Source organism: Stegostoma tigrinum, chromosome 12, assembly GCF_030684315.1.
Source record: "Stegostoma tigrinum isolate sSteTig4 chromosome 12, sSteTig4.hap1, whole genome shotgun sequence".
Lineage (NCBI taxonomy): Eukaryota > Metazoa > Chordata > Chondrichthyes > Orectolobiformes > Stegostomatidae > Stegostoma > Stegostoma tigrinum.
In genome coordinates this window covers 64882897-64904609 of record NC_081365.1, presented here as the reverse complement: position 1 = coordinate 64904609, position 21713 = coordinate 64882897, and the positions used below count along the sequence as shown (strand labels likewise).

Here is a 21713-nt window from a genome sequence, read left to right as displayed (position 1 = left end):
ATTATACTTAAACCTTCTATACTGCATGGTGCTAAATTACAGGGTTTCCTTTTTCCCTTTTAGAAGGTATGAAATGTGGTGGAACTGAGTGTTTGCCCTTAAATTATCCAAGGCTAAAAGTGAAGTTGCTGATAATTTCATTCCCAACAGATCTAGTATTCAAATGCAGAGGGGGAAGTGGAATGAAATTAAAGATTTATAGGAATTACATATCCTAACCTATTCAATTATGTGCTTTAATTTTGTATAAACATTATAATTGCATTTTGTAGCCTGGAAGTTATCGATGTACTTGTAATTGGCGGTGATTGCAAGCAACACAGTTGTGTGAATTCTTCAAGTTAATTCAAGTGTAGAAGTTTGCCAATTTCTTAAATTTTAATTTACAGTACCTCCAGAATAAATGGCTTTCTCCTGCTTTCCTCAGGCTATTTCTAAATTCCCAATCCGTGGGATTACCTCTTGCTATCTGGCCACATGCCCTATTGACATCTCTCCAGTGTAGGAGTTGTTACCAAACGTGGTTAGTATTTCCTGTTTGTGACATATAAAACATTTTACTAATATGAAGAGACCATGTTGTAATTGTTTGCCTGCCTGAATAAATATGGATTGTTGTTCTCAGTTTATCAATTGTGCTCTTGGACAAAGTGGGTTTGAGTTGTCAGTTTGCAACTTTTTTTTAATAGATCTATAGACAAATCAGTTCAGTATCTCATTTTATCTGTCGCTTGCTCACTATTGTTACACTCAGCAGAAGCAAAGCCGTTAAAAGTTGATATGTCTTAGCTTCATAACCTCTTGAAAATCTCTGGATTCTATTGGACATTAAACCTGAGTCTGGTTCCACATCTGCTTAGCAATTTTTTTTAAGAAAAGAAAATGCAACATTTATTTTACTACCTCTCAGTTGAATGAATTAAACTTAAAATTCAACAAAAAATTGGAATTAATTTTTATTTTCAAAAGATGAATATGTAAAGGAGAGTAATTGTTAACCACTCTCAAACAACCTTATTGTACTTTAAAAAGAAGTAAAACAGGCTTACTTTACAAATTTCTGTACAATTTTACTACTTCTCCCCTTGGAAAGGTAATTGTCAGTGTTGGGAATGAGATGTCCGGTTGACCTTGTAAAGTCCTCCAGCTAACATCTGGGGGCTCATCCCAAGGTTGAGAGCTGTCTCAGACTAGTCAAACAACAGTCTGATATGGTCATACTCATGGAATCCATACCTTACAGACCACATCCCAGATATCACCATTATCACCTGTAGATATGTCCTGTTCCAGTGACAGGACAGAGCCAGCAGAGTTGGCAGCTCCGTGCTATATAGTTGGGAGGGAGTTGCCTTGGGAATTGTAGACGTTGTCTCCAAACGCCAAGAAGTCTCATGGGTGAGGAAACCTCCTGATTGTACTGTCCATCCTCGGCTAATGAATCAGTACTTGTCAAAAACAAAGTTGCTGGAAAAATTCAGCAGGTCTGACCGCATCTGTGAAGGAAAAAATCAGAGCTAACTTTTCGGATCCGGTGACCCTTCAGAATATTTTCAGAACTGGGGAAAAGTCATAGGACCTGAAACGTTAACTCTGTCAACAGGCACAAGTCAGAGGTGTGATGAAACATTACTTACTTGCCTGGATGAGTGCAGCTTTAACAACTCTAAAGCTTGACACAATCCAGGATAAAGAAGCTCACTTGACACCATATTCACAAGAACCCAATCTCTACACCACCAATGCTGGATAACAGGAGTATTCACTATTTACTAGAAATTCAGCAAAGATCCTTAGCACCTTCCAAACCCACAACAACTGTCATCTAGAAGGACAGGGACATTGGGATACATCAGAACACGACTACTTGCAAGTTCCCCTCAAAACTACTCACCATCCTGACTTAGAAAAGTATCTCATTTCTTTAATATTACTGAGTCAAAAATCCCAGAATTGCCTCCCTAAGGGCATTTTGGGTCTACCGACAGAGTGTGAATTGCAGCTTAAGGCAGTTCACCAGCACCTTCCCAAGGGCAACAAGGGACAGGCAATAAATGCTGGCCAGTCAGTGACATCTATGTCCCATGACATAGGTGAATAAAAAAAATACACTTGGCACTTTTGGTAACCAGTAGCCAGCATTAGTAGGATTATATGTTCATCCAGACATAGCAACAAAACTTCCTCTTCTCTTGCTCTAAGACTGGCAATGTTACTTAACCTTGATCGGAGAAAAACAATGCTTGGAAAAGTTATTTTCCCACCTCCAGCCTTCTTTTTTCGCTTGGTCATAACTGGTTAACAGGAACTAAGTGTTGAACCAGAAGCACCTCTGTACTTTACACAAATGACCACTCAGACCAGTTGTTTTGTTGAGGACTGTTGGGGCTAACAGAGATTTGTACCTCATCGTTTTTGGGTTGGTTTCAAATCAAGATCTCAAGGAGGGACACGCTGTTAATGGGAGGTGATGCTTACTACAAATGCCATGGACTGAAAGAAAGACTTTTTTGTTTTCCAGCAGTGATTCTCTGTGTTTAGACAAAAATGTTGAAATGCACATTTGAGTGCTGACGGTACAGCTAACGCTAGTTGATATTATGAAGTAGTCGCACTAACATATATAGTTTAAAATGACAATTGCTGAAGTATTGCTAGGTTAATGACTATCATTATTGTTAATTTAACACTTTTAGTCTCATTAGAGCTACCTTCCTCTGAGAATGTAATTGCCATTTTCTCTCATCAAGGTAAAGATCTAATCTGTGGGAATATCAGATTCTGACCATTAAGAATGCCAAGTCAGATCCAGCACTCTTAATGCAGAATAATACTCCATCTCTCCATTTTATTAATGTGAAGCAGCTGCAGTCTAAAAAGATTGGCCAGTACTTGCAGAAATGTCATTTTTCTTGTTATTCACATCAGCTGTCCTGTGGCCTCTGGGTAAAATCTGCAGTAGATATTGAATTGGGAGAAGTTGTGCTGCTTGATTGAGCTCCCAAGGAACTGAGTTGACGCTGCATAGATTTTTACTTAAAGTCCTTACAGTAAACAGGCAGATTATTCTTAACCCTTGCTGAATTAACTGACTTCAGCTAGAATAACGGTGGGACATTACAGGTGACTTCACTTCTCTTTCTGAAGAGTGAGCCTAAATTTAAAGCTGATAAAGACGTGGCAATGACCCTGTCTCTTTCTCACAGTTAATTGGCAAGTTCTGTGTAAGCAAAAGCATGAAGAGCTGTCACTAGGATTAAGTGCTGCAGTCTGCTGATGACCTTGGCTCTGTAGTCCTGCATGAGATGAATTTAGAATCACTGACCAAGGATAAGGGAATCCACTAATAAAATGTTAAAGTCGATACAAGTGCTTTTAACTATTAAGTTTAACTTTTTGAATCAATACAAATGTGTGTTGAAATGTTGTTAAATCCTTCCAAAAGATTAAAATGCTTTTTATGGCAACAGGCGCTTTTAATTACCTTCATCCTTATGTATTGTCTTTGCACCATCTGTTCCTCGCCAGTCAATTACTCTAACTTTCAGATGTTTAATACTTACATGTCAGAAATTTAGAATATGACATTCTCTTCAAAATGTCGCCAAGCGTTTGAACCTCATATTTAGAATAGGAGTTATATAAACTGCACAGAAGTTGCCCTGAATTGTCTGCATAAGCCTTTGGAGTGGGACTTGAACATAACCTGACTCCAGGCTGAGTGTGCCAGCATCAAACCAAAGTTATCATCTTTATCTTTGTTAGCGTATGTGTGGTTGTGATGTAAGGTGTGTCATTTGTATATATTTTAATATCATATTTTGAGTTTAGACTCTTGAATTTGAGCTTGCAGCATATGGATTTTCTGCATGACTGAGGTGTTCAATGATTAACTTGAATAATTCTTTGGTATGGTGATTCTCTTTTAAAATGTCTGAAAGTGAGTGGCTTGAGGACAGATGGAAATTTACTTTAAGTTGGGAGCGTTTACAAATGAACAAAGTAAATGCCAGTGATTTAAGATTTCACATCATAGATTTGGAATGTTTTGTGAACAGTTAAGGGAAATATCAATAGCTTTTAAAAATAAAACAAGCTTTTGGATTTCACTTGGACCATTCCATAGGGTTCTTAGCTAAAACTGGATATGCAAAGAAATTTCTCCTGAGAAAGGAAGAAAACAGAATAATTACAGGATCAGCTCTAAGAAATACTTGAAAATTAGGTAGCCTGTTGAAGCTACAACTCAAGATTTTTGAACATGCTTAAAAGCAGAAGCAATGATAACTAGAGTTAAGAGATCTCATGATTAATGGATTCAATAAGAGCATTGCACTCCCTATCAATTGGCTCACTGATAAACTCATCAGTTGTGAGTGATGCTCGGCAATTAAATAGCTAATCGGAGAAGGTGGCCCCATACTCAATCACTGGGGAGTCCAGTACGTCATTGCAAAAGACAATGCTGATGCATTTGCAATTATCTTCAAACATAAATGCTCAAGCAGATAGTCAGTCTCAGCTGCCTTCTGAGCTCCTTACCAATCCAGTTCACTCCACATCATAAATCAAGAAACTTTTAAGTGTGCAGAATATAGCAAAGCCTGTGGAGCCCCAGCAGCATCTCGGCTGTAGAACTGAAGATTTGTGTATAGGAAGCATTTGCCCCTAGCCAAGCTATTCTGATACAACTACAACATTGGTATTTATTAGACAAAGTGGAAAATTATCCAGCCATGTCTTGTGCACAGCACATGGGCAAAAATCTAGTCCAGCGCAACCCCAACAGTTTGCGTTTCATCAGTGATAGGAGTGTGGTCAATAGTGCTTTCAAGTAGTACTAATAAAATATCCGCACTGTACGCTGAACTGCATGTTCAGTTTGGGTTTTGTCAGGACCCCTCTGTTCCAGACCTCATTACAACTTTAGTAGAACTGAATTTGGGGCTGAGAAGCAGGTGACTGTCCACAACATCAATGCAGATTTTGTTTTGTGTGGCATTAGGCAACCATAAGAAAATTTGAAATCCGTGGGAATCAGGGGAGTTTTCCATTGTTTAGAATCATACCTAACATAAAACAGGTCGGTTGTGGTTGTTGGAATAGGCTCAGCCAGGGATTTCAGTACACAAGTTCATTTGAGACAGCATTTTAGGCCTTCAGCATCTTCAGCTGCTTCACTCGTGAACCTGGCTGCATCATAAGTTAAAAGTCGGGTGTCCTCTGCTAATTATACCAAATACTTATCCATAGTGAGTATGGGCATTGTCCTCCCATAGATGGCACAAAACAGCTGATAAGCCGATAATAGAAATCTTCTATCGTGAAAGTCAGCGTGATCCATTGTGACCTGTCAAATAGGAAAAGAAAAAAATCTGGCCTGTGCCAACCTCATAAGTACATAAACCCATGGTTGCACATCCACATAATGAGGAATGAGTGTACACGTGTTCAGTTTTATTTGCATCCTCAGATAATGGAGTAGTCCCTGTCTGCATATCAGCAGTATTGGACCAATTACTGCAGATACTGGAATCTACTGAAAACAACACATTCTGGAGATCACAGTAGGTCAGACAGCATCCATGGATACAGAGAGCAAGCTAACATTTGAGTCTAGACCACTTTTCTGAAGAGTCGTTTGGACTTGAAACATCAGCTTGCTGTCTGTTCATGGATGCTGTCTGACCTGCTATGATACCTAGCATTTGTTGTTTCAATTTGGATCAGTTCAGGCTTGGATTAATTCATGACGAGTAACATTTGCATCACACAACTGCCAGGGAACAACCACCTCCAATAAGAGTATCCAACCATTGTTCACTGGCATTATCATTGCTAAAATTCCACCATCAATGTCCTAGTAGATTACCATTGTTGTTAAATTTTACTGAACTAACCTTATAATGTAGCTATAAAAAACATACACATCAGAGATTGGGAATTTGTAATACCAAAACAAAGAACAAGGAAACCTACAGCACAGCAACAGGCCCTTCGGCCTTCCAGGCCTGCGCCGATCAAAATCCTCTGTCTAACCTGTCATCTATTTTCTAACGGTCTGTGTCCATTTGCTCCCTGCCCATCCATGTACCTGTCCAAATATATCTTAAAAGACGCCAACGTGTCTGCGTCTACCACCTCCACTGGCAACACGTTCCAGGCACCCACCACCCTCTGCATATCTCCCTTAAACTTTGCTCCTCTCACTTTGAACTCATGACCCCCAGTAATTGAGTCCCCCACTCTTGGGGGGGGAGAAAGCTTTTTGCTATCCACCCTTTCTATACCCCTCATGATTTTGTAGACCTCAATCAGGTCCCCCCTCAATCTCTGTCTTTCTAATGAAAATCATCCTAATCTACTCAACCTCTCTTCATAGCTAGCACCCTCCACACCAGGCAACATCCTGGTGAACCTCCTCTGCACCCTCTCCAAAGCATCCACATCCTTTTGGTAATGTGGCGACCAGAACTGCACACAGTACTCCAAATGTGGCCAAACCAAAGTCCTATACAACTGCAACTGCAACATGACCTGCCAACTCTTGTACTCAATAACCCCCCCCCTGCCATATGCCTTTTTGACCACCCTATTGACCTGCGTTGTCACGTTCAGGGAACAGTGGACCTGAACACCCAGATCGCTCTGTTCATCAATTTTCCCTAGGACTTTTCCATTTACTGTATAGTTCGCCCTTGAATTTGATCTTCCAAAATGCATCATCTCGCATTTGCCCAGATTGAACTCCATCTCCCATTTATCTGCCCAACTCTCCAGTCTATCTATATTCTGCTGTAATCTCTGACCATCCCCTTCACCATCAGCTACTCCCCCGATCTTAGTGTCATCAGCAAACTTGCTGATCAGACCACCTACACCTTCCTCCAGACCATTTACATATATCACAAACAACAGTGGTCCCAGCACAGATCCTTGTGGATCATCACTGGTCACAGGTCTCCAATTTGAGAAACTCCCTCTACTACCACCCTCTGTCTCCTGTTACCTAGCCAGTTTTTTATCCATCTAGCTAGCACATCCTGGACCCCATGTGACTTCACTTTCTCCATCAGCCTGCCATGGGGAACCTTATCAAACGCCTTGCTGAAGTCCCTGTATATGACATCTACAGCTTTTCCCTCATCAATCAACTTTGTCACGTCCTCAAAGAATTCTATTAAGTTGGTAAGACATGACCTTCCCTGCACAAAACCATGTTCCTATCGCTAGTAAACTCATTTTCTTCCAATTGGGAATAGATCCTATCCCTCAGTATCTTCTCCAGTAGCTTCCCCATCACTGACGTCAGGCTCACCGGTCGATAATTACCTGGATTATCCTTGCTGCCCTTTTTAAACAAAGTGACAACGTTAGCAAGTCTCCAGTCCTCTGGGACCTCACCCATGTCTAAGGACGCTGCAAAGATATCTGTTAAGGCCCCGGCTATTTCCTCTCTTGCTTCCCTCATGTCCACGAATTCCAGATCTCGAGTCAGGACTAATAGATTGCTCTTCATTTTCCAGAATGAGTGCAGCTGCAAAAGCAGTAATGCAGTTCAACACCACCCAGGACCAGCAGCCGCTTGATTGCCATGTGTCTGTAAAGTAAATATTATTGTCTCCACCGCAGATAGAGACTGACAGCAGTGTGTACCATCTACAGCTGCTACTGCAGCTACTGAGAATCATGCATCTTGAGATCAGTGCCTCCCAAATCTTCAGTCTAATCACTTAGAAAAGCTAGAGTAGTGAATGTGTGGGAGCACCACTGGCCTGTAGGTTCCACTGTAAACCACGTACCATCCTGACTGTGAAATAAGTCACCAGTCCTTCACTGTCACAGTCAGAAACCTAGAACTTATCGGCAATACTTTAGGTTTACCTGCACCATGTGGATTACAGCTATCTGTAGCCCACCACTACCTTCTTCTCAAGGGCTGCTTAAGAGAGGCAATTTATTTTTAAAATTCTTTTCAGCCTGAGTGTTTGGGTAGGTGACAGAAGTGTCGGGGTTGAAGATAATAGCTTCAGCCATCCCAGGGTTTAGCTGGAGTAAATTGCCGCTCTTGTAAAACATTTTTTGATTATTTGGTGATGATCAGCAATTACAGGACTTCCTAATTTCAATTACTACTAATTGAGAAACACCTCCCTCATTGTCCTGAATTAGTGTGTTGTCAGTAAATATAGTACATTGTGATTAATGGACAGAAAATTGGTTGGATCGATGGATTAATCATCAATTAGTTATTCTAAGCCTTTTGTTAGTATTCTGACTGGAAAAAATGACAGATTGGTATTAACAACTGGCATTGCAATGTCAGCTGGTTTAAATCTAATCTTATTGTTTGCATTCTGAACTACGAAGCAGACAGCTGTATCAGTGTAACATAGCAGTGACTGATGCAACACTTATTTAGAGGGAATTGCCGACATAGCTACTTGGAAACATTGTATTTAAATCAAATTTCTCTGGGGGTTCCCTCCCTGTGAAAAGAGAGCTCATCTTGGATGTGTTTGTTCTTTGGGTAGGATGTAGCTGCTCTTATATTGGTGATGCTCATGCAATATTTACATTGCCGGTGGCGAATCTGGCCCAAACCTACTTAAATCTCAATAGCGTGAAAGAAAACCAACCGATCAGATGGTTTTGGGTTATAATTCCTTTTTAACAAAGCTGATAAAATTTCTTCATATCATCAAATCGTAAATTATCTACGAATGTATGGAACACTAGCACTTTATTTTTCCAGGCTGTCACTAGGATTATAATAAAGCTTAATGGAAGGAGAGAAAATTTAGGATCAAAATTGGAGATTTTATTCTTTTCAAACTTGGTTAGTAACTAGTGAGGACATGTTCCATGATAAAACATTGATGTGTAATACCAGTGAAAACAACCCGATTCCTTCTAGTAAAAGTCATGACGTAAGCTATCCCACGATTGGAGGATGCTGTATACTCAGGTACGAGTTTCTGCCGTGAGCTGTATTATGGCTGAAGTGGCTAATTCATGAACGATAGGCCTTTGGATGAATGATGTAGGGCATCCCAGAACATAGTGAACGTATGCCATTCTGAACAACTGGTAACGAGCTTCTGTAAGTTATTAATGTCAACGCTTCCATGCTCTGAGCAGAACTTCACAATGTCTTTGAAGTATTTTCTTCGTCCTCTCTCGGAGCCTTGGCCATTTTGAGAGTTGAGAGAACAGGACCTGGCAGGGAAGACTGTTTGTTTACAGCTATTCAGACACAGCATCCAGTTCGTCGTAATTGATTTTTCAGGAGCTTTCCAATAATGCTTATGGAGCCGACCGCAAAAAGGACTGTAGTGTTTGGTGGATATGCAGTGACCTTTGTTATAGAGATCTACAACACATAACAAAGCCCATTGACTCATCAGGTCTGTACCGGTCAAAAACAACCACCTAACTGGCAGCACGGTGACTCAGTGGTTAGCACTGCTGCCTCAGCGCCAGGGACCCGGGTTCAATTCCAGCCTCGGGCAACTGTCTGTGTGAAGTTTGCACATTCTCCCCATGTCTGCATGGGCTTCTTCTGGGTGCTTCAGTTTCCTCCCACAGTCCAAAGATGTGTAAGCTAGGTGGATTGAACATACTAAATTGACCATAGTGTTCAGGGATGTATAAATTAGGTGGGGTGCTCTGAGAGTTGGTGTGGACTTGTTGGGCCCAAGGACCTGTTCCCACACTAGGAGTTCTATGATCTAATCCCACTTTCCACCACTTGGCCTATGGCCTTAAATGCCTTAGCATCACAAGTGTAAATGTAAATACTCCTTAAATGTTATTCAGGTTTCTGCCTTAACCAGCCTTACAAACAGTGAGTTCCATATTCCCACCACCCCAGGTGAAAAAAATTTTCCTTACATTGTTTCTAAACCTTCTGCTCCCAACCTTAAATCTGTGGCTCCTGATCATTGACTCCCCCACCAAGAGGGAAAGTTCCTTCTGGTCTACCTTTATCTATTGTCCCTCATAACTTTATACATCTCAATTATGTCCCACCTCAGCCTCTCTTGCTTGGAGGAAAACAATCACACTCTATCCAATCTACATAAATAAACCTCTCCAGTTTAGGCAGTATCCCAATAAGTCTCCTTTGCACCCTGTCCAGTGCAATTATAGCCCTCCTCTAACCTGGATAAAGGAATTGACTCTTGTCACTGCAGTATTATAATTTGCACTTATACTGTTCAGACATGTTATGAGACACATCTCAAGGTGATAGTATCTGACTCTAGGCCTCCTGGCTCAGGAGCAGGTTCATTACTGCTGTGCCACAACAGCACCTCAAAGTCCCATTGAATCCAGAAGATGCAGCAGAGGCATCACTGATGGAATTTATATAGCACCCTTATTTGCTGCTGCTGTACAGGTCTGCCTGCAACATAGGAGTTTGATGACTGCAATTGCTGCATACACTTGAATTTTTATTGACTTGCAGAAGTACTTGTTATCAAATACACCTGATGGGAAGTGCTCAATGCATTCCAGTTTGTCTCCTTCAACAAACATGAGAGGGGTGATATTTACCTGAACAGATTGGATTGATATGTTTTTTTGTTTAGGCAATGTTCAAGGATAGGCCATGCTTTTTAATATGCAGCTTTGTAGAGATTGAGTGGCTTGCAAATTGGTACAAAGTAACTTACCACACTGCAAATTATAAATCTTATGTCCTTACAATTTAGACACAGTGGCTATTGAGATTAAAGAGCTTTCCATCTAGAAAATACTTCATATTAACAGCAGAGAGAAATTTATTTTTGAGGTAAATGGGCAATGTCAGATTTTAGTATGGGAACCATCACTAGATTGCTTGACAGCACTCCAGGTTTTTTTTTTGAAGAATCTGTTTCAGATTCCCCCACTCAACAATTGCAGCTAAATCATGAAGCAGTTGCAGGATTATGAAGAAGATTCTTGGATGTCCAAATCATTGGAGCATAACCCGCAGAACCTTGCACTTTACTGAGCACAATCCTTTTGTCAGGTCAATAAATATAATGAAGACTGCCTAATATTCTTCTTCATGTTTTACTTTGACTTTGATTTGTCTGACAAGAAAGTCAAAGGTATATCCTTGAAGGTCTAAAAGTGCACTTTGTGTCTGGGCGGATTTCCACTGTTACCGGAAGTAGGCAATTCTGACAAATGTACGCCAGGATTTTCCCTCCTCAGGAATTTAAGTAGCAGAGTATGATTTGTTATACTTGTTGCGTTCCCGAAGTAGAGGGGAGTTACTTTTCCTCTGAAATCTGGAAGGATGGGTACATGATGTGTTGATGTGAACGAGTATCCATGAACTTTTGAAGCTTCAGCTAGAGTACCATTTGGGCCTAGGTTTTGATGTTTTTGTTCCATTTGATTGCTGTTACCAGTCTCCCACCAATTGGGGTCAACTCACAGGGTACTAGCGGTAACCCAAACAATGTCATCTCCAACTGCAGACTCTTATTCGAGGTGTTGTTCAAAATGTTCTTTCCACCATTGATGGATAGCTCTGTCATCCTTAAGAAGAGAAATGCTAAACTATAAATTGAAGAAGGTTTTGTCCATTTGACTATTGTCTGTAGATGACCCTGGTGGCTTCAAAATCACAAGTGTAGCAAAAATCTTAATCATCAAGTGGTTGGCCAGAATGACACTGAATGTTGTAAAACTGAATCTGATTTTGTTGTGAAAGTTTTTTTTAAAATCATTTATTTGTGGATTTTCCATACTGATAAAGGAGTTGTTGCCAGTTGAAACATCAATATTTCAGCCATCACATGAAGGGGAAGCAAGCGTTTTATCACGAAATTGCCAAGATTGTGAAAGACAAATCAGATTGCAGTGCATTTTTATTTTAATTTCACAGTCATCGCATTTTCATGGGGCTAGGATATGACATAGCTTGACTGGCTTGTTGCCTAGATTTTCTTTACACAATTTATCATCTATTAAAGTATTTTTTTATCTACTGAAATGTAAGTTTTTAGATTACTATTCCTTGACCCAACACTTTGGAGCAACAGAGGACAGTTACTCACCAATGATTTCCTACTCTTATAGCCAAAATATTTATATAACTGGTCCAGTTCAACATATGATTAATGCTAAGCCCCATATTGTTGATAGTGGCGGATTCAACAGTCTGAATGTCATTAAATATCAATAGTTGCGTTCTCTTTTATTGGAGATAGTCATTATCTGGCATTGGTGTCATCTGAATGTTAGTTGTCACTTACCAATTTATGCTTGGTTGTTAATGCAGATCTTGCTGCGGATAGACAAGAACCACTTCAATATCTGAATCATCGTGAATGGTGCTGAACATTGTGCACTTAGTAGTAGACTCTCCCACTTCTGACCTGCTGATGGTGAAAATGTCATTGATGAAGAAGTTGAAGATGCTTGGATCTAGAACATTAGCCCTGTGGAGCTCCTGCACAGATATCCTGGGGCAAAGATGATTGTTGTCCAACATTCACAACTATTTTTCTTTCTTTTGTGCCAGGCATGACTCCTACCAGTAGAGATATTTTCCCCTGTGATTCCTATTAACTCCAGTTTTTCTGTGGTTCCTTCAACTTTCACTCTGTAGAATGAGGCCTTGATGTCAAAAGCAATCACTTTGTTCTTGCCTCTGACATTCCGTTCTTCTGTCCATGTTTGGCTGTAGTGAGGTCAGGAACCAATTGGCTCTGATGGTACCCAATCTGAGTGTCAGTGAACTCGTTATTCCTTTACAAGAGCTCCCCAATAGCACTGTTGACCACCCCCACCATTCACTCTGCTGATGATTGGGAGTTGACCAGTAGGGAAGGAATTGATAGGTTGGATTTGTTTTGCCTTTTGTGCCCAGGACATATACAGGCATGTGAACATCAGGCAAGTGTCCTGGTTTCACAACAGTGGCATGGCAAGCACTGTTGAGTTGCCCATTAGCCCAACTGGTGGTGCTGTCTGTTCCGTGACCATGTCCAGCCTCACTCATCCTACCATGCTGCAGCAGTGATGGTGGCTGTGTTGTCTAGTCCCGAAGGCAGGCCGAGCACCCAGATTGGGCTGCTTGGAGCTCTAACACTGCTTCTCATTCTGGCAGAGCTTGGCTGTGGCAATGCCATCAGCAGCAGTGAGCCCAGCACTTCTGAATCTGTGAGGTAGACCTAGCATTGACTTATAACCACTGTGGCGGGGGTGGGTTTTGGTTGCTGATGGAGCCAAGTCTGGGCCTAGCACAAGACCTGGCAGTGACTGCATTGGTGAGGTGGGTCCAAAACGTACTCGCAGCGACACAGTTGCGTTTGGGCTGGTGCAGTACCTAGCAGCGTTGGTGGCGGCAGCTTTGCCAAGGCCCATCGAGAACTCATTGTGGTGGGGGCTACAATGGAGGCACAATAGTGCCAAAGAGTCATGACTCATGTTTCAGCAACGGCAGTACAGCAAAGGAGTCTTGTGGCACACTTTCTTTATTTTTCTTCATTTTAAGATGGCACTAGACAATCGTGGCACTGGAGAGCAGTGACACTGTACAACGCTCTTCACTGCATTTTATAACAAATTACGTGACAAATAGATAATTTTTTAAAAATCTGGGCAATTTTCCACATTGTCAGACTAATGCTAATGTTGTAACTGCTGCAACAGCTGGGTTAGCGATGCAGCTTGTTTTGGAGCATATGTTTTCAGTGCTATTGTTGGAATGTTACCAGGGCCCATAGTCTTTGCAATACCAAATCTTAAGCCATTTCCTGATATCATGTGGAGTGAATCGAATTGGAACCTCAGGAGTAGGCCAAAATGCATCAATGGACTGAATACGGATATAAATACTTCAGCCTTGGCTTTTGCACCCATACGATTGAGGATAGGGATATTTCTGAAGCCTCCTTTTTCCATTGTTTAATTGTCCACCTCCACTCATGACTGCATGTGGCTGAACTGCAGAGCTTGGATCTGATGTCTTGGTTATGGAATCACTTAGCCTTGTTTATTGCATGCTTCTGCTTGTTTGTGGTCCTTTGTTATAGCTTCTCAAAGTTTACACCTCATTTTCTTGGCATCAAAAAGTGCTGTGAATGCTGGAGAAACTGCATGAGTCTGTTAGCTGCTCTGAAGAGGAGCTATCGGTCTCAAAATTAACTCTTTCTTTCACCACTTGTGCTATCTGACCTGTTGAGCGTTGCCAGCATTTTCTGTTTTCATTTCATTTTTAGGTATATCTGGTGTTGATCTTTGTATGTCCTTCTGCTATCTTCATTAAGGTTGTGACGATTTAACGTCTAGTCCCAGGTCATGGTGCAAGAACTCAGTGAAATACATTGAACCACTTTTTCCCCAAGTTGGAGACTTATTCAAAGTTCTAAACCATAATGGACCAGTATCTTTTGTTTCACCACATAACACATTACTGCTAATTAGTTTACCTGTTTTAGTGGAAATATGAACCAAATTTTATTTTTGTCTGAACTGTGTCTATTCCTGTATTTTTTCTTCATGGGATGTTGGTGCTGTTAGCAAGGCCAGCATTTGTTGCCCAATCACCCTTAAACTTGAGTCTTGCTAGACCAATGTGGTGGGCACTTAAAGATCAGCTACACTGTCAGAGGTCTGGATAGACTGGGTTGTGCATGACTTTCCCTAAACCAAGTTAATAAATAAGGTGGGTTTTTACAGCCATGAATAACAGCTGTCATAGCTACCATTACGGAGACTGATTTTATAATCTAGATTTAAATCTAACTTTAAATTTCACCTGAACTCTTATTCCTGGAGCATTAGCCTGGGCCCTTGGATTATTAGACCAGTGATGTTATTATTGTGCCTCCATCTCTCCTGATGTTTGTGATCAAATGAAGACAGAGATATGTGTATGTATAGATATATAGTATACGTGGTCAAAGATGTAACTTTTTGTTGTGTTGGGGTCTATTTTGAGAGAAAGATGTGAGCTATATTGACTTAACAGAAGAGATACCATTAATATAACTGGACCTGTATGGTAACTTAACTGTTGCATAATTTTGCAGTTTCTGTGGTCCATGTGTCACATAAAATTATTTGGAACATGCAGCAAAAAAGGCCATCTGGTCCTTTGGGGCATCCTGGTTCTAGTTGAGATAACTTGCCCACTACTCCCACTTCTAGGAGTGCAATTTTCACGAGGCACACAGCTTCAGAAGTGAATATTTGCCTCATAATCAAGTGGAGCAATATGCTCATTGTTGGTGTCTGAAGTTTGGATGTCAGTATTTTCAATTATTGCATGTTGTTCATTGTTTTAATTTGTATATTCACAGAGCGACAGCAGCAGTATGATGACGAACGACAGGCAGCGTATGTATTGGCAGATCGTGACTTTCACAGTGCCTTGGGGAGAACAATTCAGCCACCTGCAGAAAGACCTGGTGAGAGAAGACTGGTAGAAATGAAGAGACTGTATGGAGAGGATGCTACTAAAATCCAAGGAATGGAAACTGCAATGCAACTCCTGTTTGATAGAAAGTGTGATAAGAAGCAACCAAAGTACTGGCCTGTAATTCCACTGAAACTTTGATTGTGACTCTTTATCCTATAAAGCTGATTTTGAAAACTCGTTAGATTTTTTAAGCTTTAAAAAATTGTAGTAAGTTTTACTTTGTAACTGTTTGTTATGACTTAATAAACATGATTTTTTTTAACTATTAAGAGTTAAACGTGAAGTGATGCTTTACATGGCAACTTCTAACTTTGGGCATTTATAATAGTATTATGGTCAAGATCTGCAATATAACCAGCAGAGGAACAATGTGGTCTGTTTGCTTACCTTACCAGGATTATAAAGCTTTAGCTTCTCTAATCTTGGCACATTGCCAAGATTAGACAATTCTTTCTAATTGCACCTTTTCCATTGGTTCAAATGCTTTGCAGATCGGTCAATTGAAGGTGGATTCTTCATGTGAAGAAGTTGCGAAACCAGAAAAGGCGTGAAAGTTGTTACATTTTAAATGGAAAGAGAAAAGGGATATTGGGAGGTAGCTACAGATTGCAAAAGCTTCCCCCAAAAATGGCCTTGCAAGTCAGAGGAGCAAGGAGTAGACCAGTGAATGATCAGAAGGCAAATGGGTAACGTCAAGAGAGACTGTGCAAAGAAGTAGTTCAACAGAGGGGGTGAGGAGCTAATGAGATTGGCAGTGATGGCGCAATGGAAGTGGGGCTTTGAGTCAGAACATTTGCAGTATATACACTTGCATGTGGAGAGTGCTAGTGGGGAAATTTACTTAAAACTTCTAAAAATCAAGGCCTGTGGTAATATGAAGAATTTCAAGGAAAGCAACATGAGGAATAAGGGGCAAGAACATGCAGTGTTATGGAGGCAGTCTTTTAGTGACAGTGGACGTGGGGACAATAAGTTGAATTGTCACAGAAATGTAATTTGATTTCATTTACCAGTGATCTGAAAGTCATGGATTAATAAGATTGGTAGAATGATTTTGGTAAAATAATCTTGTGTCACAAGTTTTTCCATCAGTCAAAGATTTGAAAGCAAGAGCATTGCAGTCCTTACTTACTGGTGAAGTGAAGGGGATTTAACTATGCTTGTTGCACCTCTTCAGATGACTGTGGTAATGATCTGAAACCCATCTGTCTTTTAATACACAAACAGGAAATGCATTTGGATGTAAGCAAAGCTAAAGGAAAGTTTCTTTTATGAAAAGATTACTGTGAAAGAATGTTGAACTGCAAACTCTTATCATGATGCAAATGATCTAAGATTTAGAATGTTGAAGTGGTTACTGACCAGCACTGTTCTGCAAAGTTGGAAGAGAGAGCCTGAGAGATGAATGAGCATGCACTCCTAAGTAGATAGATTCATTGCCATGGAGATGTTTGGGCACAACATGTTCCGCATTGGATTGTAGTACAAAGAAATCTTTCACACAGTGCTTAAAGACTAAGATTGGCTGCAACATTTTATATTGGTATGTCAAGTTATTAAACTCAAGTGTCGACAATGCCTAATCTAAACTCTCACTGTGCTAAAGAATTATCCACCCGATAGCTCTCCTTTTTGGTGTACAGGAACAGTTCTGAGGAAGGAGCAATCGACCAGAAGTTTACTGAACTTTTTAAAAATGAGGCTAAAATCCTTGCCATCAAATTTCACCCTGTAACTTTGTAATTCGACAGAATACACATAGTGAAAGTAATGTATATTTTGTTTTTACTTGCACCTTCTACAAATTCAGTAAGTTCAGAAAGTTATGACTGTTCACTTTCAAAAAAAGAACAAACAACACTCGGCTCATTGTCCGGAAGAAGATGTCTTTCAAATTTATTTAGTAATACTTTCACCAGAGATGCACTTAACTCATCAACTTCCACAGTTCAAAACTCCTGTTAAAACTGGAACATGGAACATTCAAAATTAATTGACTGAAGAGATACTATTTATTGTACATTTTACTTAAATATTTATGCTACAACTTTTTAGTGAATTGTAGACTGAATTACTACATGTGTTTGTGCTGTTGGTTAGCTGAAGAGCAAGTTTCTAGCCATGCCCACCCATTGGAGAGAGAGCCTGTCAGAAATGTTACTTAATTTTCAAGCAGAGCATGAATACTCAATAAGTGAGTCACCTCATGCAGCTTCTGGAAGTTTGTTTCCTGTGTATTTCTAACAGCTGTCAGGCAGCAAGTGAGCTATCCAGCTTGCCTTTCCAATCCATGTCCCCAAAGTTTAATCTAATGTAAGGGTCAAACAAAAATTTTACAATTCCCATAAATATCTGCCGGTATTCCTCTTTTGGTTACTTTGAAACTAGCAATATGGCAAATAAGAAACATGGTACAATTAGATATTTGTCTTTGATGTCCAAACTGGCATGAAATAACATTTTAAGGAAAATATATTATTCTTAATTAAAACCGACATAAATTGAATCACTTTCTACAGTGGGAGATCAGTGACAAAAAGAATCTATAGGTGTAAATAACTCAGCAATGTTAATCCTTGGCAAACACATTTGACTTAAGATATACACTGCATGCTTCTAACTCAGATGCGCAACTTGTCGGAATTAAATATTAATGTTTCACTTTGTTTCATTACATATTGTGGAGTTATAATTTTGATATCCACTCTATGAAATGGAGCAACCTAACATTAATTAGTTTGGTTGATCACCTAGAAATAGCAGCATCAGTGATGGAGGAAACCACTCGTGGATTCACTGCCTAGGAACATCATGAGACAATTAGCTTCATTTGCTCAAAAGGCTAAGACAACCTCCCCTTCCAGGGTAATCTCAGGTGGACTGGGCACTACTTGAGGCTAGAAGTGGTGAATGCAGGACATTTCCTGAATGTTAATGATATACATTCCAGGTTATCCGTTATTCTGAGGACAGTTTTGCTATATGCTCTATCTCAGTATCATACTGCCAACATGAGGGGTCTTGCAGCACATGGAAGACTGCTCCAAAGTTCCATGCACATCAATCTGCATATTGATGCATTGACATCCAGTTTCAGAAGTTGATGCTGTCCAGGTCCCTCAGAGGTCCACGTGTTGAAACAAAAGATTAGAGGGAATATTGCTGCCGTCCACCACTTTTGGCTGTGAGCAGTTCCTTGGCCTACCCTGACAGGGAAGGTGTCAGAAAAATTTGATCAAGTGAAGCTGGCGGAATCAAATTACTAGATAACTAGGTGTGGAGCTGGATGAACACAGCAGGCCAAGCAGCATCTTAAAAGGTTGTAGCATAAGCATCTTAGATGCTGTATGGCCTGCTGTGTTCATCCAGCTCCACACCTTGTTATCTCAGATTGTCCAGCATCTGCAGTTCCTATTATCTCGGATTCAAATTGCTACCTGGCAGTAAATCCACAAGTGGTTTTCTCCATCACTGGATGCTGCTATCAAGCTAAAGTGATTTTTGCTTATCACATAAATGCACATTATGAGCTACAGTGCCAGTGTGATGTTAGGAATGTAGCCCTATTGGGATAGGCGGTATCCCAATGCCTGGTTATCCATTGACAAAAAACAGCCAGTAGCTGGTCCCTTGTGCTCAACCAGCCTATGCTTACAAGCCTACATAAAGTATATCTGTCATTAGATGCAATTCTGTTGTCGGAAATCATTGATTCAATAATCTGGACTAAGCTAAAATTTGCACCAGGCACTGAATTAAGATCATCAAACTGCAGTGTGAAACATTTGTACAAGCTAGAAATTGCACACATAAATCTTCAGGACCCTGTTTTATGTAGAATAAAGGAATTTGTACAAACATTACACCTAATATCCCAAAAAAGCAGGGGTCATGGAGACAGCCAGTTTTACTGCATTCCCATGGCAATGCTCTGACCAATCAATCTCCTTGCCTGGTCTGAGAATTAAAATTGATAGTCAACTGTTCTTGCTGCATCTCCAGGCCAATGATGACTGAACCAATCAGCACACTCTTCTCATTCTATGTAATATGGTGTCTCCCATCTGCATGTACCCCCTGCTGAGAGAGAATTTCACATTGGCCCCAGGATCCGTCCCCTCTCCCGGGAGCCTGTGTCCCACAACTTGAGCCGCCTCCGGAATTTTAGTTTTGCGTCCCTTAAGGATGTAAAACAGTGAGCCCTTACAGATTGCTGCTGCACTCTCTACTCCTTTATCTGCTGCCCAGACACACCTTGGTGTGCCCATTTGCCACCAAGAGGTGGGCATCCCCAGTGGATGGCACTCAACGTGGGAGTCTTCCCTCTTTTCCCTCAGGATCTGAGGTACAGGGTGTTGCACGCAGCGGTCCCATGTAACTGCAGATTGTGGTGGTTCCGGGGCGCTCAGCTCAACTGTTTGCCTTGAGGTGCTGTGGAGTCCGTGGACCCATGTGTATATTGGGTGTGGGCGTTTGCATTCCCTTTTCAGTTATCTTCAGAACCTTGTGTGTTTTTGGTTGCACTTCAGCCCCATGTTCCTGATCGTTGGGAGCCCAGTGCGTAGGGGAGCAGGCATTTCTGAGGATCTCCTCCTGGGCCTGGCCAAGCTGGCCATTATTAGATCCGGGCAGTGGACCCTGGAGGAGGTCGTAATGGCTGACTGTCTGACCCTTGGGGTCCCTGGAGAAAGTGCACACGGTGTCCGCCGACGTTCAATGTCTTTCAGGAGAGGTTATGGAGTGCTTTTTTCCACCCCCGCCCCGACCCAATTCCATTTTGATTTGACCTCTACCATCCTCTTCACCTTTTCATTGACATAGGCATTGTCCCCAGGGGGTTCTGCTTGCCACTGGCTCTTTTGTCACTTGGGCATTTTTCCTGGTGGTAGACTATCAATTTACACACCTGGAGTTTTTACTGTGTCTTGCACCTATGCATGGACACGTGGGAAAATAAATATAACCAGGAAGTTAGAATTCCCTACAAAGGAAAAAGAAACAAAATATAAAATGGTGCCTCTTTCCAAAATGGTTTCTCGCCTCCTAATTCTAATGAGTGCAAGACAAAATCTTCAACTTCTATTCTCCATTTAGCAATGTTTAAATTCTGAATGGCCAAGCATTTAACTGCCATTTTATGATCTCAGGTAGGTTTTAGCCAAGTTTTCCATATTCCCAGACAATGGAAGACTCTTCATGTCCCTACCAGCTATTACATATCAAGAGCTTATATTTTCCTTAAAATAATGTCAATTACAACTTGCTTTTTTGTCACGTTTGCATTCCTGCAGGTTAGTGGGTTAAACTGACGGTAGGGTGGACAAAAGCTGTATTTGGTGCTGTCCTCTTAAATATTGGTTCAAGTAATAATCAGAAAGGGTAACCCTCCAAGCAAAACCATCCTACACCCTCTGTCACTATCCATTATATGAGTGACTCGTCCTCAGGTTACAATTTATTGTTTTTTGATCAATCAGTTTGTTAATCTACCTTTCTGTCAATTAGAGCACTCACTTCCCAGAAGGAACCAAGATTGTCCTAAAGTAATGATTTCCCTATCAAAAGCATTTTTAAATGCTCTTACAAAAAAGTAAAATGTTGCTGGGGAACAGGCTGCCAGTGCCAAATTATTTCTAATGGAAAGGTTCAAAAGAAACAGACGAACATGTCAATGGGGAGCATCCATGATACACACAACTATTTAATACATATTTTCTAATCAACCTGTTCAGTATTGTCATCACAACGCGAGAGTAAGTGGGATTTAAACCTAATCCTCCTGACCCAGAGGTTGTGATACTACCCCTGCACTAATCGGGGAGGTGAGGGCCTAGTGGTATTATTACTGTACTGTTAAAGCAGAGACTCAGTAATGTTCTGGGGATCCAAGTTTGAGTCCGGCCACGGCAGATGGTGGAATTTGAATTGAATAAATATCTGGAATTGACAGTCTAACGATGATTGTCGGGAAAACCCCATCTGGTTCACTAATGCCCTTTAGGGATGGAAACTGCCATCTTTAACTGGTCTGGCCTACATGTGACTCCAGACCCACAGCAATGTGGTTGACTCTGAACTGCCCTCTGGGCAATTAGGGATGGGCAATAAATACTGCCTAGCCAGTGATGCCCACATCCATGAATAAAAAAAACTATAAGAGCCCCTGACGACAGAAATTGTTCTTCATAGTGTTTTGTTGGCACCAGCTGGACTGTCCTCATTGGCACATAAACAGTGAGACTGAAAGACATTCAAGGCAAGGGCAAGGCTGGAAGACCCATAA

At 40.9% G+C, this 21713-nt stretch overlaps 1 protein-coding gene across 2 annotated transcripts in view; it reads left to right on the top strand.

Moving 5' to 3' along the window:
• gemin8 (gem (nuclear organelle) associated protein 8) overlaps positions 1-15692 on the top strand; it is a 35987-nt gene extending 20295 nt beyond the window's left edge. For both annotated transcript variants that reach the window (XM_048541012.2, XM_048541013.1), the window contains exon 3: positions 15312-15692. In XM_048541012.2, the coding sequence (XP_048396969.1) occupies positions 15312-15568 (257 nt within the window). In that variant the 3' untranslated portion in view covers positions 15569-15692. The remainder of the gene's footprint in view (positions 1-15311) is intronic.
• The last annotated feature ends 6021 nt before the right edge of the window (positions 15693-21713 follow it).